The 20,142-nt window shown below is 40.9% G+C and overlaps 3 protein-coding genes across 3 annotated transcripts in view; all 3 read left to right on the top strand.

Annotated features, from left to right (window-relative positions):
• Positions 1-1,161: 1,161 nt before the first annotated feature.
• LOC118417955 lies at positions 1,162-4,706 on the top strand. Its single transcript, XM_035823719.1, has 3 exons — positions 1,162-1,273; positions 1,934-2,003; positions 2,623-4,706. The coding sequence occupies exons 1-3, from the start codon at positions 1,246-1,248 to the stop codon at positions 4,655-4,657; spliced, it is 2,133 nt and encodes a 710-aa protein (XP_035679612.1). The 5' UTR covers positions 1,162-1,245; the 3' UTR covers positions 4,658-4,706.
• A 638-nt stretch (positions 4,707-5,344) lies between these two features.
• LOC118417954 (eukaryotic translation initiation factor 2-alpha kinase 1-like) lies at positions 5,345-9,478 on the top strand. Its single transcript, XM_035823718.1, has 6 exons — positions 5,345-5,476; positions 5,989-6,095; positions 6,553-6,771; positions 7,048-7,188; positions 7,794-7,889; positions 8,635-9,478. The coding sequence occupies exons 1-6, from the start codon at positions 5,407-5,409 to the stop codon at positions 8,755-8,757; spliced, it is 756 nt and encodes a 251-aa protein (XP_035679611.1). The 5' UTR covers positions 5,345-5,406; the 3' UTR covers positions 8,758-9,478.
• Positions 9,479-12,680: 3,202 nt separating this feature from the next.
• LOC118417657 (glutathione peroxidase 2-like) overlaps positions 12,681-20,142 on the top strand; it is a 9,052-nt gene continuing 1,590 nt past the window's right edge. The window contains exons 1-2 of the mRNA XM_035823291.1: positions 12,681-13,608; positions 19,317-19,472. Coding sequence (XP_035679184.1) covers positions 13,366-13,608; positions 19,317-19,472 — 399 coding nt within the window. The 5' untranslated portion in view covers positions 12,681-13,365. The remainder of the gene's footprint in view (positions 13,609-19,316; positions 19,473-20,142) is intronic.

Raw genomic sequence — 20,142 nt, 5'->3', positions numbered from 1 at the left:
CTGACTCACATTCACACTGATTATCCTCCTACTGACTTCACACTGGTCCTGTCCCTGGTGCTGAACTCACATTCACACTGATTATCCTCCTACTGACTTCACACTGGTCCTGTCCCTGGTGCTGAACTCACATTCACACTGATTATCCTCCTACTGACTTCACACTGGTCCTGCCCCTGGTGCTGAACTCACATTCACACTGATTATCCTCCTACTGACTCCACACTGGTCCTGTCCCTGGTGCTGAACTCACATTCACACTGATTATCCTCCTACTGACTCCACACTGGTCCTGTCCCTGGTGCTCAACTCACATTCACACTGATTATCCTCCTACTGACTTACCTCTGGTCCTCTCCCTGGTGCTGAACTCACATTCACACTGATTATCCTCCTACTGACTTCACACTGGTCCTGTCCCTGGTGCTGAACTCACATTCACACTGATTATCCTCCTACAGACTTTACACTGGTCCTGTCCCTGGTGCTGAACTCACATTCACACTGATTATTCTCCTACTGACTCCACACTGGTCCTGTCCCTGGTGCTGAACTCACATTCACACTGATTATCCTCCTACTGACTCCACACTGGTCCTGTCCCTGGTGCTGAACTCACATTCACACTGATTATCCTCCTACTGACATCACACTGGTCCTGTCCCTGGTGCTGAACTCACATTCACACTGATTATCCTCCTACTGACTTCACATTGGTCCTGTCCCTGGTGCTGAACTCACATTCACACTGATTATCCTCCTACTGACTTCACACTGGTCCTGTCCCTGGTGCTGAACTCACATTCACACTGATTATCCTCCTACTGACTTCACACTGGTCCTGTCCCTGGTGCTGAACTCACATTCACACTGATTATCCTCCTACTGACTTCACACTGGTCCTGTCCCTGGTGCTCAACTCACATTCACACTTAGTGACCTTGTTTTGATGTCAAACTCAAGATACTGTAATTTTGTTATCTTCCCAATACCCTAAACGTAATCTATTCGTTATAACATAAACAAATGTAACTTCAATCATTATTCTCATATTTTTGTTTCTTCAATACCTGTCCTTTCACAAGAATAAAAGTATTGTCTTCAGTGTCATTGTTTCATGTTTCATCTAAGACAGTCTGTCTTTATTTCCTTCTGTGCATATTATCTGTTTCCTAGATTGTGCGTGAAGTGAAACTGTTAGCCAGCCTACAGCATGCCAACGTGGTGAGGTACCACACAGCGTGGATGGAGTACAGCAATCCAGCCATGACAAGTGAGAACTCAAACCTATTTTATACCTGTACTTACGTCTACAAAATAGTTAGTTCACCTTTATCTGCGGGGTAAACTTTATCCGTTGTTTTTAGTATTTTCGAAATATATATAATGTATGAAAATATTGCAGATTGAAACAAACAGGGGTCGAATTGATATTGCAAAATACCATACAGATACAAGTTACCCCACTGGTAAAGGCAAAGTACATTTGTAGCATTACTGTAAAATTCTGCTACTTTTCCCATTTCGTAACATCTCTCTGTCACATCAGGGCTCGAAATACCACCTGAATATGCAGGGTAGTGCAGGTAAAATTGGAGCTGTGCAGGTATTTCTGCTGGTGTCTACCTGCACCTAACCTGCACTGGTTCATGTACTGGCTTTTAGACATGAATATCCTATGATGTAGGTGTATGTGGATTGTTATTAGCTGCATTGACTCTTACCACCTATTAAGTATAAAAGAAAAAATAGGAATGGTTCCTCAACAATTTTAGTATGATCCATACTTCCTAAACTTAAGAGTGGTGCGAGGAAAATTTGTCTGGTGCAGGTAATTTTCAACATTACCTGCACCAGTGCAGGTATGCATATAAAAGTATTTCGAGCCCTGCACATGCATATCAATTGATGACACATGTACTTCCTTGCACAGGTAACCGTTCTTCCAGTACCAGCTTACCTGTGCTGGAGACGTCTTATCTTCAAGATATCCAGAACCTAAGGTAAGGAGGATTTGTGGCGGAGATAGTAACACAAGGGTAGGGTCTGCGAGGGGTTAAATGCAGAAATGTTTGCGGTGGATTAATGTTCGCGGTTTTTGCGGTGACCACTTCACCGCGAATTTAAAACCACTGCGAACATTTTCCTACTATAGTATTAGATTGCAGTTTATGGTGATACCGCAAACTTAAAGCCACTGCGAAAAGTGCTTTCTGCCGCTACCGCGAAATTAAATCCCCGCAAACTTAAATGCATTTACAGTATTCAGTATCATATTGTTTTACAAAACACACGTCCTGTAATTCACCAAAAGTGGAATTTTGCAAAAAATCGGCTGACTTTGTATTCATTGATACACGCCAAAAAGTAATTACTCAAGCAACTGGATATGGTTCTTGAAACGGTTTCCAAAATCATATCCAGTTGCTTTCTTTACCCAAGTTTCCCAAACCACATCCAGTTGCTTGAGTAACTACTTTTTGGCATATCTTCTTACCTGGATGTCTAACCTACATCGACGTATTCATTGATATGTTATCCATTGGAAAATAACATTGCCCTTTATAGTTTAGGACTCCTTTAAATATTTTTCGTATCTTTCCCATGTATGTGCACACATAGGTCCCCTTACATGTATGCAGACAGCAACAGTATTGTATTCCAAGAGTCGGCAGCGAGTGACACTGAAGCCACCGTCCTAAAGAGACGGTCACTCTCGAAAGAGAGCAGTAGCTATGACATCAGTGTGGAGTCCTACTTACAAGACAAGGGAAAATGGCAGCTTGGTTCTTCAGATTCGGATGAAAGTCTACCTGGGGTCAAAGAAAAGGAGGATGAGCCATGTCTTGTAGATACAGAAGGCAAGACTCCTACTGAAGATATTGTCAGGCATGTATCAGAAAAAGAGCATGTTAACAACAACGAAAAATGCTCAGAACCTTTTAACCCCGGTGAATGGAACTTAAACCCTCTTGAAAAAGAAGCACAAAACGCAGTTAAAGAAAGCATGCAACATTCTGATGTTGTGCCAACTTCAGAAGGAGGAGCTTCTGGTAAATCTCAGCCAGATTTTGATCAACCAGTAAGAAAGAGGGACTTCCAAACGGCAGCTTGTTACCGCGAGAACAGTGTGAGGTTAGGTACAGGATTTGAGCAGGAGGTGCATTTCGAGTCGGCCAGTTTCTCTAGTAGTAGTAGTGTGAGGCTTGGCCACAACCTACCAAGGGCAGTTGTTCCGTTTACCAGTACACCTAAAGACTCAGTAGATGTACGTGTAAGGGGTAGCTTTACAGGACTGAGCAGCGTTCACTCAGAGAAAGACAATGTACCCTGTCTTGTGGATACAGAAAACAGGGCTACTGGTGGAGAGATAAACAGGCATGGTGAAGACTTACAACAGTTGTACAACAAGAGAAACAAAGAAAGTCCAGTTGACACTGTAGAAAGGGAATCTGACAAAAGAAGTGAGAAAACCTCTGAACTGCTAGACACCATACCATGGGATACTGCTGGCAAAGAAAGAGCTGACAACAAGAGTGAGAAAGATTCCACGCTTTTGGACACCATTCCTTGGGAGTCGTCTAGGAAAGAAGACAAGAAAAGCAGTCAGAAAACATCCAGACTTCAAGACACCATACCATGGGAAACTCATAGAAAAGACGAAACTGATGATGACAACAACAGTGAGAAAGCTTCAACACTTTTGGACACCATTCCATGGGAAACAACTAGGAAAGAGAACGACAGTCAGAAAACCAGCAAACGTCTGGACACCATACCATGGGAATCTGATAGAAAGGAAGGAACCAAGGAAAACAGACTGAGTGAAAGAGCAACAGAACTTCAGGACACCATACCTTGGGAGACATCTAGAAACAAAGGATCTAACAATGACTTTGAGGAAGTTTTCCTACTAGAGGACACAATACAGTGGGAGACTCCCGAAAGAGGCAAAGAAGAATCAGAAAAGATTGACCAAACGTTGGAACTTGTGGGGAGTGTAAAACAGAAATCCTGTGCATCAGAAAGAGAGCTTGTCGACAACAAAGAAAAAAGCTCAGAACCTTTCAACGCTGTTGAATTGGAAAAAAATGGAAGAGCAGCACAAAGTGCGATGAAAGAAGGCGAGCAACGTTCTTATGTTGTACCACCTGTAGAATTAGAAGCTTCCAGCAAATCTCAGACAGATTGCGAACAACCAGTGACAAGGAGAGACTTTCAATTGGCAGCTTGTTACAGTGAGAGCAGTGTGAGGGTAGGTACAGGATTTGAGCAGGAGATACATTTCGAGTCAGCCAATTTCTCTAGTAGTAGTAGTGTGAGGCTAGGCCACAGCCTACCAGGGGCAGTTGTTCCGTTTACCAGTACACCTAAAGATTCTGTAGATGTACATGTAAGGGGTGGTTTTACACCGTTGAGCAGTTTAAAGAGACAACACAGCTGGAACCAGGGAGCCAGGAACGGCCACACGGAGACTCACGTCTGCGGTGACAGGTGTAAGCTACGACTGAAGGGGCTGGCTGACTGTGAGCTCGTTGCTGAAGTGAGTATTTGCTTGTTTGTTTGTTTGATTTGTATTACCGATAAACTGCCATTAGGCGTAATACGCCTGCAGTGTTATAAAGAAAGTAAAAGCTGCATAATTACCGGATTGTGAGGTATGATCCACTAACACCGGATTGGATGTCTACTCTTTTCGATAATTCCCATTATACCTTTAACGTACTCAAGGTATAATGGCTGTCTTACATCCCAACTGCAATTTGGAAAATGTTCAGTCTGTAAATAACTCTCAAAAAGCTCAGTCATACAGTAGACACATACTGGCACACTTTTCTATTGTGATTCCAATGTATGACTGAAGGATACACATGTGAAACCAAGTCATACAGTAGACACATACTGGCACACTTTTCTATTGTGATTCCAATGTATGACTGAAGGATACACATGTGAAACCAAGTCATACAGTAGACACATACTGGCACACTTTTCTATTGTGATTCCAATGTATGACTGAAGGATACACATGTGAAACCAAGTCATACAGTAGACACATACTGGCACACTTTTCTATTGTGATTCCAATGTATGACTGAAGGATACACATGTGAAACCAAGTCATACAGTAGACACATACTGGCACACTTTTCTATTGTGATTCCAATGTATGACTGAAGGATACACATGTGAAACCAAGTCATACAGTAGACACATACTGGCACACTTTTCTATTGTGATTCCAATGTATGACTGAAGGACACACATGTGAAACCCAATGGAAAACATAGCTAATATCCATGACCAATTGCTCCACCCACAGAAGCTGGTAACAGTCATTACTTTCCAAACTTGAAAAATGTTGTGTTTTGTTTTCAGACAAGCGGTGTGGTGCTATATATCCAGATGCAGTTGTGTCAAAGGTCACTCCGGGATTGGCTGGTCAGTAGGAATGCGCAGGCTGCCTTATTACATGGTATGTCGAGTTAATCATTCTTTAACATAGTTTTTGTCTTGAATGGACATGGAAAAAATATTCAGAAGTTTATTTTGAGTAAATAATGATCAGCTTCCATATGGACTAAAGTAGTGTTCTAAAACATAGTTTACACACTGTAGGTTTTGAATGAATGCTCATCTGTGTTAGGTAGAATGCAACAGAGACATTTAAGCTTTGTACCAACATCAAAGGAAACACAATGAATTTTCGAAATCTTTCCAACCTTCATAACATTTTCATTCAGGGATGACATCAAGAGTGAATCAAAGGTGGCAACGGAATCTACCATAGTCATGGTTCAATTCAAAAGAGGGTTGATGGGCCCCAATGTAAACTACCTATTAAGTATTTTCTTCTACATGCAGTTGTCATACCAAATTGGCTTATAATCAATAAAGACCGTAGTTCTCATTTATGATAATTATGTAACAATTGCAAGAATGCCTTACCTGAAGTATTTTTTTTGTTTATTCCTAAACCCTTCCCAGACCCCTTTGGTGGTGTCTCTGAGGATGACAACATGAGACTATTCCAGCAGATTCTACAGGGAGTGAACTACATCCACTCACAGGGACTCATGCACCGGGACCTCAAGGTAATTGTTATACAAATGTACATCAATGAAGATTAGACATCCAGGTAATAAGATACACCAAATAGCAATGACTCAAGCAACAGGATATGATTTTGGAAATGGTCAGACGTTTCAGGTAGAATCCACAACCTTTCGTCACTAAAGTGACACTAAAGAGATTTTGTTGCAGGTTTATGTAATCCTAACTATGATTTTACACCGTGTGGACAGTGTCACTACTCTCAGTTCAGATGCGGTCATTGAAATATTTTTCATAAATCTGTCAGTACATATGTAAATACTTTACATTTTGTGACCACATCTGAACTATGAGTAGCAACAGCTGTCCTGCAGTACAATGTGAACCTGTCAGAATTGCCCTGAAGAAGGTGAGACTGAGAGACGATCACTGAAAAGTTGGTGAGAATAAAGCAATGGTTGTGCAAAATATTGAATCGTTTTCACATCCTGTCGCTAGCCTCCCAACATTTTCCTGATGGGTGAGGATGAACATGTGTGCATCGGTGACTTTGGGCTGGCCAGGGAAGACCTGCGGGACACCCACGGGTCCAGTCCCCCCCTCACACCCCTGGAGATGCCCGACGTCATGGCGGGAGAGACCACGCACACATCGGGGGTGGGCACGTGTACATACGCATCACCAGAACAACTCAAGGGAACCACGTATAACAGTAAGGTAAGACCATTCAAACCGCAGGGGTGACTCAGCAAAATCATAGTAGGGCGCACTAGAGGAATACTAGAAACGAATATGTTTGAGTTTAGGGTGCTACCTACAAAATATTCAAAAACAAAAATATTCTATCTGCGTATCATGCCCACTTGAGAAACGCCGCTCTGCAGAGGTTGAGAACATGAAAGGATGTCCATCTCCTTTTTACCTACCGTAGATTTCACTGATTGTCACTGATACAATTGTCGCACAATAAATCTCTTTTTTTTTTCTTTCCAGTCTGACATGTACAGCATGGGAGTCATCTTGTTTGAGCTGTTCCACCCCTTCGGGACTGAGATGGAACGTGCCAAGTCTATCCAGGACTTCCGAGAAGGCAGGGTTCTACCACAAGTCCTTGTGGAAAGATGGCCGAGACAGGTAAAATCACAGTTTAGCTCACTGAAGAGCTATTCTCTTTCATTACTCATGACAAAGAACACAGACCATATGATTGTACAGCATTTGAAGGTTCATTGTAGAAGGAAAATTGTCTGGATCCTAAGCTCTTCTTGACAAGACATTACTGACAGTCCTAAACCATGGTCTGGAGAAAGTCGGAGGCCATGGCCAGCTATATTTGACAGGGGCATAAGATGTATAACCACTAAGACACTTAAGAGTGATATTTTGCTTGAATGTTGCGTTTTCTGGAAAATCTAAACTTTCAATTTCAACCTCACCAGTTTGATTCAGTTGTGCGCCATGTGATTGTTTCAATATCAAAATAAAGGAAGTTAATCTATGCAAAAACCAAGAAATAGAAATTCTTTTGTCATTAGGGTAACTTTGTTTTACTTATCAGTTCTGTAGTTTCTCACATGTGTCTTTTGATTTTTGTGCCATGCATGTGTTTGTAATAGTATGTTCCTTGTTCCTTTTCTTTGAAAAGTAATAAGAATTATATTTTTTTTTAAAGAACCAAGAATTAAGATTATCAATATGTACTATGATGTTCTTAGTGAACCATCTGATTTTGTCCCCAGTGTGACTTTATGCAGCTACTGACCAGTGATGAGCCCAAGTACAGACCAAGTGCCAAAGATATCCTCAAGAGTGATCTTTTCCACGACAAGGATAAGGTCAGCTTTCCTGCAGAAACTCTCAACATTTTTACTTCAATCTCATTTTATGTGCATGATAACTCTAATATAAGATTTTGTTTTTTTAGTTATTTATCGTTATGTATAATTATACAGTATTGGTGTTGAAATTAAGTTGTCACACTGGCTACCAGAATTGAAATATTTTGCCTCTAGTATTTAGCTACTTGGCAGTACTGAAGAGCCATCTAGTAATCCATGACAGTACTGCAGCATCGGACCTGTCAATTGGCCTACAGGTTAAAAACAAGATGGTAACTGCAAGACGTCCTAATAGCAAAATGGTGGCACCAGTCAAAAGATCCTTGTTCAACTCATTTACATTATGAAATAGGATTTAATATGTTTAATATGTTTTTTCCAAAACAATGAGCATTATCAAAATGTATAACAAAATGGTCGTGTGGTGCAATCAGTAGGACGGTTGATTCATAACCCAGAGATTTTGGGTTCAAGTCCGTTGTTGTGTCACCGATCTTGCACTTCACTCAGGTGAAAATGAGTACAAATTTTCTGTTAAGGCCATCCCTCGGTTAAAGAACCCCACACACTTATCGAAAAGAGTAGGGGTCCTTCGTGGTGTGAGTGGGGCAATGACAGTCATATTGAGGTCACTGGGCACTGTATATACAGGCCCTTGCGATTTAGCCCCGTATTCAGCCCCTGGCTGCAAAGAGAGAGAAGTCGGCCCAACCAATAACCAATGACATTCTACCTTTTTCAGGTTATCGCCAATTTGAAAGCCATGGTTGACAAGCAGTCCAGGGAAATGGCGGAACTGAGAAGACAACTGAAGGAAAGGGAGGACATGTTGTTGCAACTCAGGAGGGACAGAAGTACACATTAAATATGAATCCACGTCATACATGGAGAAAAACATATACTATTAGGAATGTTGATTTGACTATACAAATGACATCCTCTGGGAACCCCAAAACTGATGGGAAGGACAAAAAAACAGTTTGGCCAAAAAAAGTTGCCTTCATTATGAAAAAGTGGTCAGGATGCACATGACTGAATACACAGAGAAGTATCGAACAATTATAGATTTTCCATAGGTTCTTTCACATCTGACATTTGGATTTACTTTGACATTCAGCTACGTTAGTATCTGTTTTCTGATATTGTTTGCAATTTACGGCATGTGCATGCGTGTTCTTTTGCTGATATTGTAGCTGCTTTGTACAAACTTCATAATAAGATTGGTTCTTCAATCAAAATAGTATGAAATGTATGTGTATACATTTGTAATATTTTAAGATTTTGTTTTGTGCAAGGCAAACTGTAAGCTACACTTCTCAACATGACTTCAAGCAACATGAAGCAATGTTATCAAATACATAGACACATATGTACTACCACTTCTACCTCATGATTGAACTCTGTTTTGATTTTTTTTGTGCATATTTCTACAAACTGTTAGTTCCCAGTAAAAATTCTTATGACACGAATTCATGTGAAAGAGTTACCGAGTCTTGCAGTTTTAATTCAGTGCAGTATCAACTGGTACCCTTGTTACAACTATGAAGTATGTCTTTGAATTGATGAAAACATTTTGTTAGTGAAAATTCTGCAGTGTCTTGTGTCAAGTCTGTATTGAGTTTGACTTTCTTGTTAGGGGTACACTCCAGTTTATTTTGGGTTTTAGTTGGAGGCGGCTCACCCTTAAGTCTAGCGACCATCTCTACCAGGGAATTATCCTGAAGCAAAATAACTATATATGGGATGAGAGGATATTCCTTTAGCTACAAGACCAACTGACTTCTGATCCTTCAACTTCTCTAATTTAGACAAATGAGAGGGAAAATACATTATTTTCATGCAGAAAGTAATGCACAAAATTGGGAATTTTCGCATTGGATAAAACCCATTTAAAAGATTTTTCCGGCAAACACGACTGACAGTGTCAGAAAGAGAACAATCATGCGAGCAATTGAGCCAATTATAAAGAAAATTCTAGGACTACAGTTTTTGTTATCAACCACCGCGCGGCAAACTTCGCTTACACGGCACCTCAGAGGTCAATCTAGGTCACGGAATCGGTTTACATGCAAGGCAGAAGGATACATGGGAATGAGGCTCGGGCAAAACACACCATTCCCTGCGCTTTTCAGCCATGTTAGCGTTTAACGTCATTTCGCAGTAAATAATGAGAAATGCCAAATCAAACGTTAACATAGACCCTGGGAATCATTTCACTTTTTTTGTCGCGCACTACCACGGTAGAACTGGGGTGTGCACCGTTAATATATGCAAATTTATGAATAATATTGTCTGCGGCTTTAAAAAGTGACACTCGCGACTTTTCGTTCTTGAGTAACAGGTGGTTGAAAGTTACGGTGTCCTAAGAACTGGGGTGTGCACCGTTAATAACCGTACAATAGGGCCCTGCCATATTTGTTTTACCAATAGGGCCCTGCCATATTTGTTTTACGAACCCAAACTAAAACTTTGTAAAAGCAATGTGTCATACAAACTTCCACTGTCTTATCACGGAAAAGGCTGCCTTATTAGATCCTTGTCGGTGGTTAGTTCTGTTACAGGCTTCTTCTTACAAATTCTACAACATCAAAATCGTACGACGAGCAAGGGCCATTAGGCCCCCGTTCACACTTGTGTTTATTATCAATGACATTATATAGAAGACATAATAATCAAGTTCGTTTGTATTGCATATTGACATGATTTTTCCTTAGGCCGAAAAAAATGCTGTTTTTTTTCGGTTTATATAATAGATGACCAGGCTGCACAGCGGTGGGTCAAATCATTTTTAAAAAGACTTCTTCCCGCAAACTTTACCTAAACCAAAAGACTCATGCGGACTTGAATACATCGGAAGCTTCATTGACACGAAAAAGATCGAGTACAGTGTGAACAGGGCCTGAGCGATATGGCGACAACAGAACGTAAAGAAGTTTACCTAAGCACCCATATCACCGCTCTAATCCGTTTTACTGCTCTCGCTGTGGTTTCCCTGACAAACAGTCCCCATTGTGTGCCATGTTTGGTGACCTGAACAAATCAAACCCACAGCCCTATGTTTAACTTTAACGCCATTCGGTGTCCACTCATAGCAACCCTTGTTTAAACCCTACACATCTCCGTCCGAGATTGAAAAGACCTCTAAAATCTTTATAAACGTTAAGAGGTTTTTTTAGCACAATAACTGTTACAATCCCTAACTCTCGTACTTATAGTCCTTGACTTAATGGTGTCTACACTCCTTTCAAATTTAGGAATTAGCTACTATTGTTTACTTTTGTGGCAGATGGAAAAGGCACAAGAAGAAGAGAAGTTAACGTTATGTTCGCATAGCTTTTGACGTACGGAAGAAGTGGCGTATGTTTCGACCCCCTAGCAGCTTGCTCTGGAACTACAGGGGCCTTTTTGTTTACTAGTAACTATTCAAAGAGGGATAACTGAAGAAAGGAACGATACATTTCCATGATATTCAATGATCGGGTAGCCTAGACAGAGGTGTACATCATGAGATGCAAATTATGCAAATTAGGACTTAATTTGCATGATCAATGAGGAAAATTTGTAATTCTTGGTTGTTTTTTCAAACATTGTCAGTGACATATCCTCATAGGCTATTCAGAGTCAGTAGTGCAGTGTTTGTTAACAAGGTTCTCTTGTCTGTCGTCGGTCGATGCGTGGAGACAGGGAGAGAGAGAGAGAAAAAAGCCCGTTCCACAAGCCGTTCTTCAGCGTGACTAGGTATGCTGTATGTTGACACAGCCGGAAGGACAACAACTACAGAGTGGTGCTCGTTAGCCAGGCGTGCAAGCGTGCATGTGTGCCGTGTACACGTTGGACTGTACCACAAAACACCTTAGGTAGGGGGGAGTAGCTATATCTTCTATAGTCCACACTTCCACACTAATAATATGTGGATGTAAAGCCACCGTTCAAACCGTTTAGATATCGTTCTTGCAAATCCATTTTGTTCTGTACATGTTTTGATCGCGTAATATCTTTGCTAAATGATCGTGTGTTCTAGTTACTGAGCTTTCAACAATTGTACTACAATAGGTGTGTTCGCCCGACACCATTCTGCAGACGACAGTTAGTGCATGACAGGCTTGTGTGTTGGATACGGTGGGCCGGTCGCCCGTGGGACGGTTCTCGGGAGTTTTAAAGGCGAACAGGTCGATAGGACACTACCATCAACCGTTACCCCCTGCTGTTAACAGACAGTTAATTGTACAGGTTAGACAGATAACTCTTTTCTGTACACTCTACCCTCTGGGTATATGTCCTCGTATGGTGCGTTTTACAGGTGTAATGTGTAAAACAGTGTCGTCAGAAAACATCATCTTGGTATGTACATGCATGCATACACTGTGTTTACACGTGTAAATGTTGGCGTTTAAAAGGTGTTTGAAACCTTTAAGTATTTTTATGCTCCTTCTTTGTTTCAAATTCGACACTCACCATAAATGATGCCTTTTGACTCTTATTTCCTCAAGAAAGTGAAATCTAAGACGACTTGATTTTGTGCTACAGCAGTTATAGGTAGCAACTGGAGTTTCTTCGTGATATAGTATTGGGGACAAAAAATATCTGACAAGATTGTTTGAAAAGCTCTTGTGCTGTGCTCGCAAACAACCATCATTAAAAGCAAATTTCTCACTAGATGCCCCAATTACACATTGGAATGCGATGCATATTTAGATACGACATTGTAAGTGCTATAAGGCACATACAACTACTAGTATAAAAAAGGTGTCAAAGTAAAAAAAAAAGCCATGTATAGACTGAAACCTCGTGATTTGTTTGTACATGTTTATTACAAAAAGATATACTAGATCTACAACAAAATCACCAATTCTCAGGGCCGGAATTACAATTGCTCTAGGCGACACATATAATATATGTTTAGATTGTTTTGTTTGTTTGTCGGCAAAGATTCCAAAGTTTGTTTATCATGTCTCTCCATGCAGGAAAAACTTGACGAGTCAACAAAATCGGTGGAGAAACTTCGTTTTTTAAAACTGTGACACCTGTCAAAGAGACGTCGGAGAAAGTCGCCATATCACTAAGTGAGAACGAAGAGTGGCAGCCGGCATTTCGAGTGGTGTAAACAACTCGATCGCTGATTGGAGCAAACATCTGATTCAATCAAGTTTACAGCGTATCAGGCTGCGGCTTTGGTGGATCGGGACGGGACAACGGACACAAGTTGTATTCTGCATGGCTAATACTAATCCTTTGTGGCGATCGCAATTATGTCCTGCGTGTAACCCAATTGTAAAGTAGCACGCAAAGAGCAACCCCGAACAATTGGGTAAAATACTCTGAAAGGAAGTTTTTAAAAAGAGTTGTCGGGCTGCCATTTGACGTCGAGTGGAGAAGTTACCTGGAGACAATTTTAGAAGATTACGTTCTGGCAGTTCGCTAGATTCAGTGAATCAAAGATAGAGAGAGACAGAGAGAGAAAGAGGAAGCTACTATGAACGGACCGGCACACCACGGACACGGTAGGCTAAGCCATTCGAAGCTTCACCATGCCGCCCCCCACCCCATCGAACTCAACACCCCTCTCTGCCCGGCTTCGGTAGTGGGAAGCTTTTTCGAACTCAGCGCCGAAGCGCTAGGCGGAGAGATGATACCGTTCTCGACGTACGACGGCAAGGTGGTGTTGGTCGTCAACGTGGCGTCGGCGTCAGAACACACCACGAGGGAGTACCTCCAGGTGAGACAATGAGTGAACACACCTGGTTTGCGCTGTTGTTGTCGTTGTTCAAATGTCACAGTCGTTTCAAGGTGTATGGAAAAATCACAGTGACACCTGGTAACACTATAACAGATTTTCCACAAATGGTGCTACGACCAGTGTGTGATTCAACAAACATATTCCTTAATTTAACTTTGTGTGAACTTGGTAAAAGTTATTCTGAACTGTATTAAAGTTAAAACACAAAAAAAATTATTCTTGACAAAGACTGTTGGTTAATCAAAAAATTTGGGCAGGTCAATTTTTATGCGTTCGAAGTTGCTTAGCTTTGAAACTTACTCCTTTTTAATTCAAACGCCATTTAACGCGAGACCAAACTGACATACTTTAAGCGAATAGGCAGGGGTTAAAATTATGGTTTATAAGATAAAACTCATTATTTTCTAATCGTCATAGAAATCACCTAAGGCGACTTAAAACTTAAAGAAAAACACAAGCTACCTTTCCTATATCCTTTTCATACAAATCCATTTAGTATAAGTAGAAAAAAATCACTCTTTAAAACCAGGTATTGTGTAGTAAAAAAGTAGTGTCATTTGTTTTGGACATTTGCGGACTTATGTACGTGTTTGTGACGTGGTCTGTTCCATTAGTTGCTGTGTGGCAACAAATTAGGCCTAAGCCAGAGAAGACAGGAGGGACGTATCGTATATCTGACATAGATTAGAAAGTCTGATACAAAAGGACAATACCACTACCGGTAAAGCTAGATTCGTAACTAAAAATAGACAAGCGTTTCACACGGAAAGACCACCAGGAAGTGTAACGCTGGGTCACCTTTATTCGCGGAGTAACCTATGTCCGTCTGTAGAACTAGAAAAAAAAACGATATTTTGGGGTATCAACTCGACGTATGGTGGTTTCAAACTTCAATACCCTCAAAATACCGCATTTGGAACCACGTCCGTATACTTGATATCCCTGTTTCTAAAAGTGACGAATTTAGGTTACCCCACGGATATAGGTGAACAAGGGTTACATAAAGATCTTTTCACTATCTTTACAGTTTTTCGATCTGGAGATTCTCCATACCACATTAGCGATACACGAGCAGCTAATTTGATACACTTACAACGAAACTTAGCCGTTTTCGGAGTACCCCTTTGTGAAAATATTTGTTGTTTTATTGACAAACAGAAAAGAACGTTGTGTAGTCCATGGGGTATCGTTTCCGGGTACTTAACAATAAAAGGCAGACCTCATTGGGTCTTCTTAATCTTTTACTGTTTATGTGGGGAAAATGGGATGCAGCAAAGTGGGTCAACATGCAGTATTACAGATAGATATATCTGTGTATGTATATGTGTGTGTGTGTGTGTGTGTGTGTGTGTGTGTGTGTGTGTGTGTGTGTGTGTGTGTGTGTGTGTGTGTGTGTGTGTGACCCTTGTAGTACCTAGGAGCGCTATAGCATGATAGGTCAGCAAGTTTTTCTTGCTGTTTCTGTAGCAGGGCATATTTTTACGGGGAGGGGTTGCTAGCCCTTCCCTTTTTAACGTGCATGAAACACTCCCTCGAATACGGGGCCCCAGTGTTCTTGTCGAAAGACGTTGCTACACCTACCGAGATTTCCTGACTACTAACATGGCTCTACAAGTTGCCAACTAGTTGGAAACAGAAGCTGACTGCAACCAGTTGAGCTACAGGGACATCCCAGATAAATATATGCTGGAATTCATTCACATTGCTTTATTCTAGTCCCAGTGTATGAGTAATGTGTACACGCACGGTGGAACGTAAGCTTTTTACCTTACAACAACTGAGCATGAAAAAACATGTCCGGTTGCTCTGTTGTGTTCGTTCCATGTTTTTTTAAGGCGATTAAGTCTTTTTTGTGACACTCTCCCCGACCACTAAGCCCTGTGAGAGGTTGTGTAAACGTGCGAAATGTACATTGCTCGTGTGTTCAAGTTTCAGAGTGCCCGTGGAATCAGAAGTTTACGATAGTTGCCGCAGGTTTTTGTTGTGTTGTCCCTCACGACACCGATGTTTGGTGTATAACGCGTGGCGTTATGTTTGTGTGACAAGTTAGTGTTGGTGGAATCGTTGGCTCGTTGGTATTTTAATTAGGCCACAGCAAGTAACTATGAATGACATCAGCGCGCTCATTAATTTTCGCCTGATTTCAGAAAAAAAGCAAGATTTTTTTTCTCGTCGGGGATGGTCAGATAGACCAAAATAGGCAAACATGTTGTTTTGAAGCGTAATAATTATATTTATAGAAGTGACACTGTGGTGGTAGCCATGACTATAGTTGCAGAAGTGAAACTTGATGGATAGTTGTAAATGTGCCACCAATATGGAAGCCATGAGTGTAGTAGTCAACTTGGCAAGTGATACCGGTGTACCACACTAGTGTCACTTTTACTACAGTAGATCACTTCTTTAATACAGGAATTAATGCCTTCTTAGTTGTGATGTCACGTTGTCACTTCAAATCTATTTACGACGTTTATGGTGTCTATTTTGAAAATTTACCCATCTTGGTTTTTTTTCGCGCTATCTCACTATTTTTGCACTCTGCACAGGATGTCATCCATACAATTTACTTGCCGTGGCCTTACAGCAACGAACATTCTGTTGTGTAATGCAGACTATGTTGATTGAACATGGAGTTCATGCTCGCATATTCTTTATTTTTACAGATATTTGTCACTTATTAATTGCATGAAAAAGTTGGGAATGTATATATCGTTTTTGCTATGTCTTTGTGTGCGTCTGTGTGTCTGTCTGTGTGTTTGTGTTTCCAGATATTTCTTTCCAGTATAACTTTAAAACCTCTGGATGGATTGCAATGATATTTGGTATGTGGATAGGGGCTGGGAAAACGAAGGTCATGGTCAATTCCGGGCTCCATGCGTCTGACCTTGGTACTGCAGAGGTATTTCCAATTTTGTATCTATTATCATGCTATATATGGTCTTGGTACATTTTTGGTGGCAGATAGCTTTTGAATGACTGATATATTGATATATTTGCTAATAACAAATTACGGTAGGTATAAAGGTAGTCCCATAGCCTTTTTGAGGCCGCATAGGGTTGTTTACTACTGTGTGTAGGGCATAATATTGGAAGGCGGAGCCCAGCCTTCTCCTTCCACAACCTCCTACCTCCACAGCCAAAGTTAGGAACCCATTTTTACTGGGTTGCGTGAGAAAAGTCGTACAAAGTTCTTCTCAGGGACACAACGTCTAGCATGGAACGTCAGTAATCAAACCCGTTACCTCTGACTTTCATGTCCGTTAACCTATCCAGTAGGCTATTTGACGCCAATTCTTTTACGCTTTAGATTTTAAAGAAAATGTTTTTCACAACAAATCAATCGCGATTTAACACTTTTATTACAACTTTCTTTAAAATTAAATTAAACACAGGCAGGCAAGCACAAAATTAAGTGTCTGTCCTCCATCAAAATGCCTCGGAACATTTAGCGATGGGCCACAGCAAGTACGTTTTATGGATGACGTCGACCAAGCGCGCATTAATTTTCGCCTAATTTCAGAAAATAAAGAAGATTTGTTTTATTCTTTGGAGATGGTCAACATGACGACAAATTACCAAAATGAGCAAATACTCAGTATGTTGTGTTGTAGCCTAATGGTTGTACTTGTTGGAGTGACACTACTGAGGTAGCTATGACTGTAGTTGCAGAAGTGAAACTTGTTGGATAGTTGTAAACTTTGCCAGCATTATGGAAGCCATAAGTAGTTACTAACTTTTTAGGTGATGCCAATCTACCATACTAGTGACGCACCAGTACAGTGCACTACTTGAATACAGGAATGAATGCCTCGTTGGTTGTGATACTATGTTTATTTTGTCCCTTTAATTCTTGTTACAACGTTTATGGTGTCTGTTATAAACGTGTAGCTATATTGTTTTTTTTACCCATTTTATTTCGGCCTATCTCATTATTTTCACCGTGTGCAGAGGGTGTCATCCACAAAATTTACTTGCTGTGGCTAAATTTATTAAACTTAGTTTTATCACCCCGGTAACGAAACGTCCAGTGATGAAGAATACATGATCAAAGTTTGGCTCGATTCGAGTGTTTAAGCTCTTGATATTAAAACTATTGATGAATGAGTTTGTCTTGTTGTTTGTTTTTCGCCCTATTTCACTATTTTTGCAGTCTGCAGAGGATGTCATCCATAAAATTTATTTGCTGTGGCCAAATTTATGTAACTTAGCCTTATCACCCCGGTAACGAAACGTCCAGTGATGAAGAATACATGATCAAAGTTTGGCTCGATTCGAGTGTTTAAGCTGTTGATATTAAAACTATTGATGAATGAGTTTGTCTTGTCGTTTGGCGGCGCCGTCAAGACTTGTCACTGGGAACAGGTGGCTTCATTAGTTGCCTAGAACGCCGCTATGGTTGGACGACAAATATTGGGCAAGTCAAAGGTTCATTCAGACGCTTTTATTATGTCTGAAAACACGTTAAGTGAATCAGAGGGAGTGAAAAGGCGCGGGGGAAGTGTGTACACAGCAGTCGGTCAAATAGCCATTCTGTATGGGCCGGTTCGACTTTAATTGGAATGTGGACCAATAGCACGTGATGACCCATTTTCTGTAGTCATGACTATGGAGGCTTTTCATTGGTGTTGTTGTAAAGGTGGTATCTCACTGCACTTGGGGCACCGGTGCGTTACTGCCGGGTTTGAAAGATTACACAACGAATTTCAGGAGATAAAGAACGATTTTTTCTACGTTTTGTGTATTTTGTTGTCTTCTATTAGTCATACTTTAGAATGTGTGTTATGTGTGTGTTTGTGTATGTATGTGTGTGTGTGTGTGTGTGTGTGTGTGTGTGTGTGTGTGTGTGTAGGCGTGTGTGTGTGTTTGTATATGTGCATGTCTGTGTATGTTAGTGTCTGTGTGTGTATGTGTTTGTGTATGTTTATGTTTGTGGCTGGACAGCACAACTCGAGAAGCTTTGGGTGGATCCTTATGATATTTGCGAACACGTATCCTTACATAAATGGTGCACTCCGTATTACTAGTACTTTACACAACATGGACCGGATTTCAATGCTTCATTGTCATTTTTGCATGGAAACATTACACATTACCGAATCAAAGACGAAACACTACTTCACCTTTACAAGCGGGGTAACCTATATCCCTTGTTTTTAAAACAGGATATATAGTGATATCAGGTCGATAGATGAAGATATTTTGAAAAAAAATTGCCGTTTTAGATATATATCCAACTTTATAGCCATATCCATAAATACCATGTTTTTAACTTCTAACGGATATAGGTTACCCCGCGGATAAAGATGAGCTAGTGTAGAAAGTTTAGAGTGAATGTCGACACTACTCTTAATACTAGTGTTTCATTCCGTAACAAATAAGACCATAGCACGTCCAGGTCGAAATATATTTTTTAAAAAACAACATATTTTCCGCTGCAGTACCAAGGTCACATACCAGGGTGCCCCAAATCAACCTTGACCTTTGTCTTCCCAACCACTACCCACATACCAAATATCATCGTAATCCATCCAGAGGTTCTAAAGTCATGCTGACCACAAATATCAGGATGTCCGGAAACACAGATAAACACACACGCCAAAAACTATACCCATTTTTCATTGAGGTAGTAACATTTCCATTTTCATGGAGATAATAATACTAATATATTCTATTGTGTGTTCATTTAGCTGAACGACCTGGTAGCCACCTACGGCCCGAAGGGTCTGATAGTGCTGGGTTTCTGCTGTAACCAGTTCGGGAACGGTGAACCCTTCTCCAACCACGAGATCCTCAGGTGCCTCCGCGCAGTGAGGCCGGGAAACCGCTATTCTCCCAACTTCCAGGTACGGAAAAAAAACTTTAACTGAACTCTCTAACACATGCATATGACATGACAACCGCTGTTAGTTGGTTGCAAAAAGTTTAAATGGTACAGGGGGTTGTGGTCAGCGAGCATCAAATGCGTCCGAACGTTATCTGTTTCATCCATTTCATCGAGAAAAATTAACTAAAAAAATTTATAATGAATTCCAGTGTTCCAACGACGTAAATTCTAACAACACTAATGGTATGGTCACAAAAGGGGAACCTCTGGGTAGTTTTGGATGTGATTTCTGCACTTTGGGATGTAACCACTAGGTGGCCCTGCGGCTACAAGGCTATTTTGGGGCACAACTGGGTCCCCAATCGGGGACTATTGGATTGTTCATCTCGTATTGTCATTCCATGCGATTTTTTTTCTGAAGTTTGTTAGTTGTCTACCGCACTGGTAAGCATACGTCACATTTCCAAATCGGGGCCGGCCGGGCAGCTTTCGGGGACAAAAGGTATGACATGAAAGACGCCAAACTACACAAGACGTAAAGAGAATAGTCGTGGGTATTATTTGTGTATATCTTTTTACGTGATACATTTCTATTTTTAGTTTCTACAAACACACTCAACAGAGGATTAACTGAACTGAACGTACAGCACGGCAGGGCCCCGGTGTGACAGCGATCTCGCCCCCCCCCC

This window comes from Branchiostoma floridae, chromosome 6, assembly GCF_000003815.2.
Source record: "Branchiostoma floridae strain S238N-H82 chromosome 6, Bfl_VNyyK, whole genome shotgun sequence".
NCBI lineage: Eukaryota > Metazoa > Chordata > Leptocardii > Amphioxiformes > Branchiostomatidae > Branchiostoma > Branchiostoma floridae.
This window is presented reverse-complemented; position numbering and strand designations above follow the sequence as displayed.

Coding starts and splice junctions, on each gene's coding strand:
- LOC118417955 (XM_035823719.1), top strand. CDS start 1,246: ATGGAGTACAGCAATCCAGCCATGACAA. Junction 1,274..1,933: donor CAGCAATCCAGCCATGACAA/GTGAGAACTCAA, acceptor TTCCTTGCACAG/GTAACCGTTCTTCCAGTACC. Junction 2,004..2,622: donor CAAGATATCCAGAACCTAAG/GTAAGGAGGATT, acceptor GTGCACACATAG/GTCCCCTTACATGTATGCAG.
- LOC118417954 (XM_035823718.1), top strand. CDS start 5,407: ATGCAGTTGTGTCAAAGGTCACTCCGGGATTGGCTGGTCAGTAGGAAT. Junction 6,096..6,552: donor TCATGCACCGGGACCTCAAG/GTAATTGTTATA, acceptor TCCTGTCGCTAG/CCTCCCAACATTTTCCTGAT. Junction 7,890..8,634: donor TTTTCCACGACAAGGATAAG/GTCAGCTTTCCT, acceptor TACCTTTTTCAG/GTTATCGCCAATTTGAAAGC.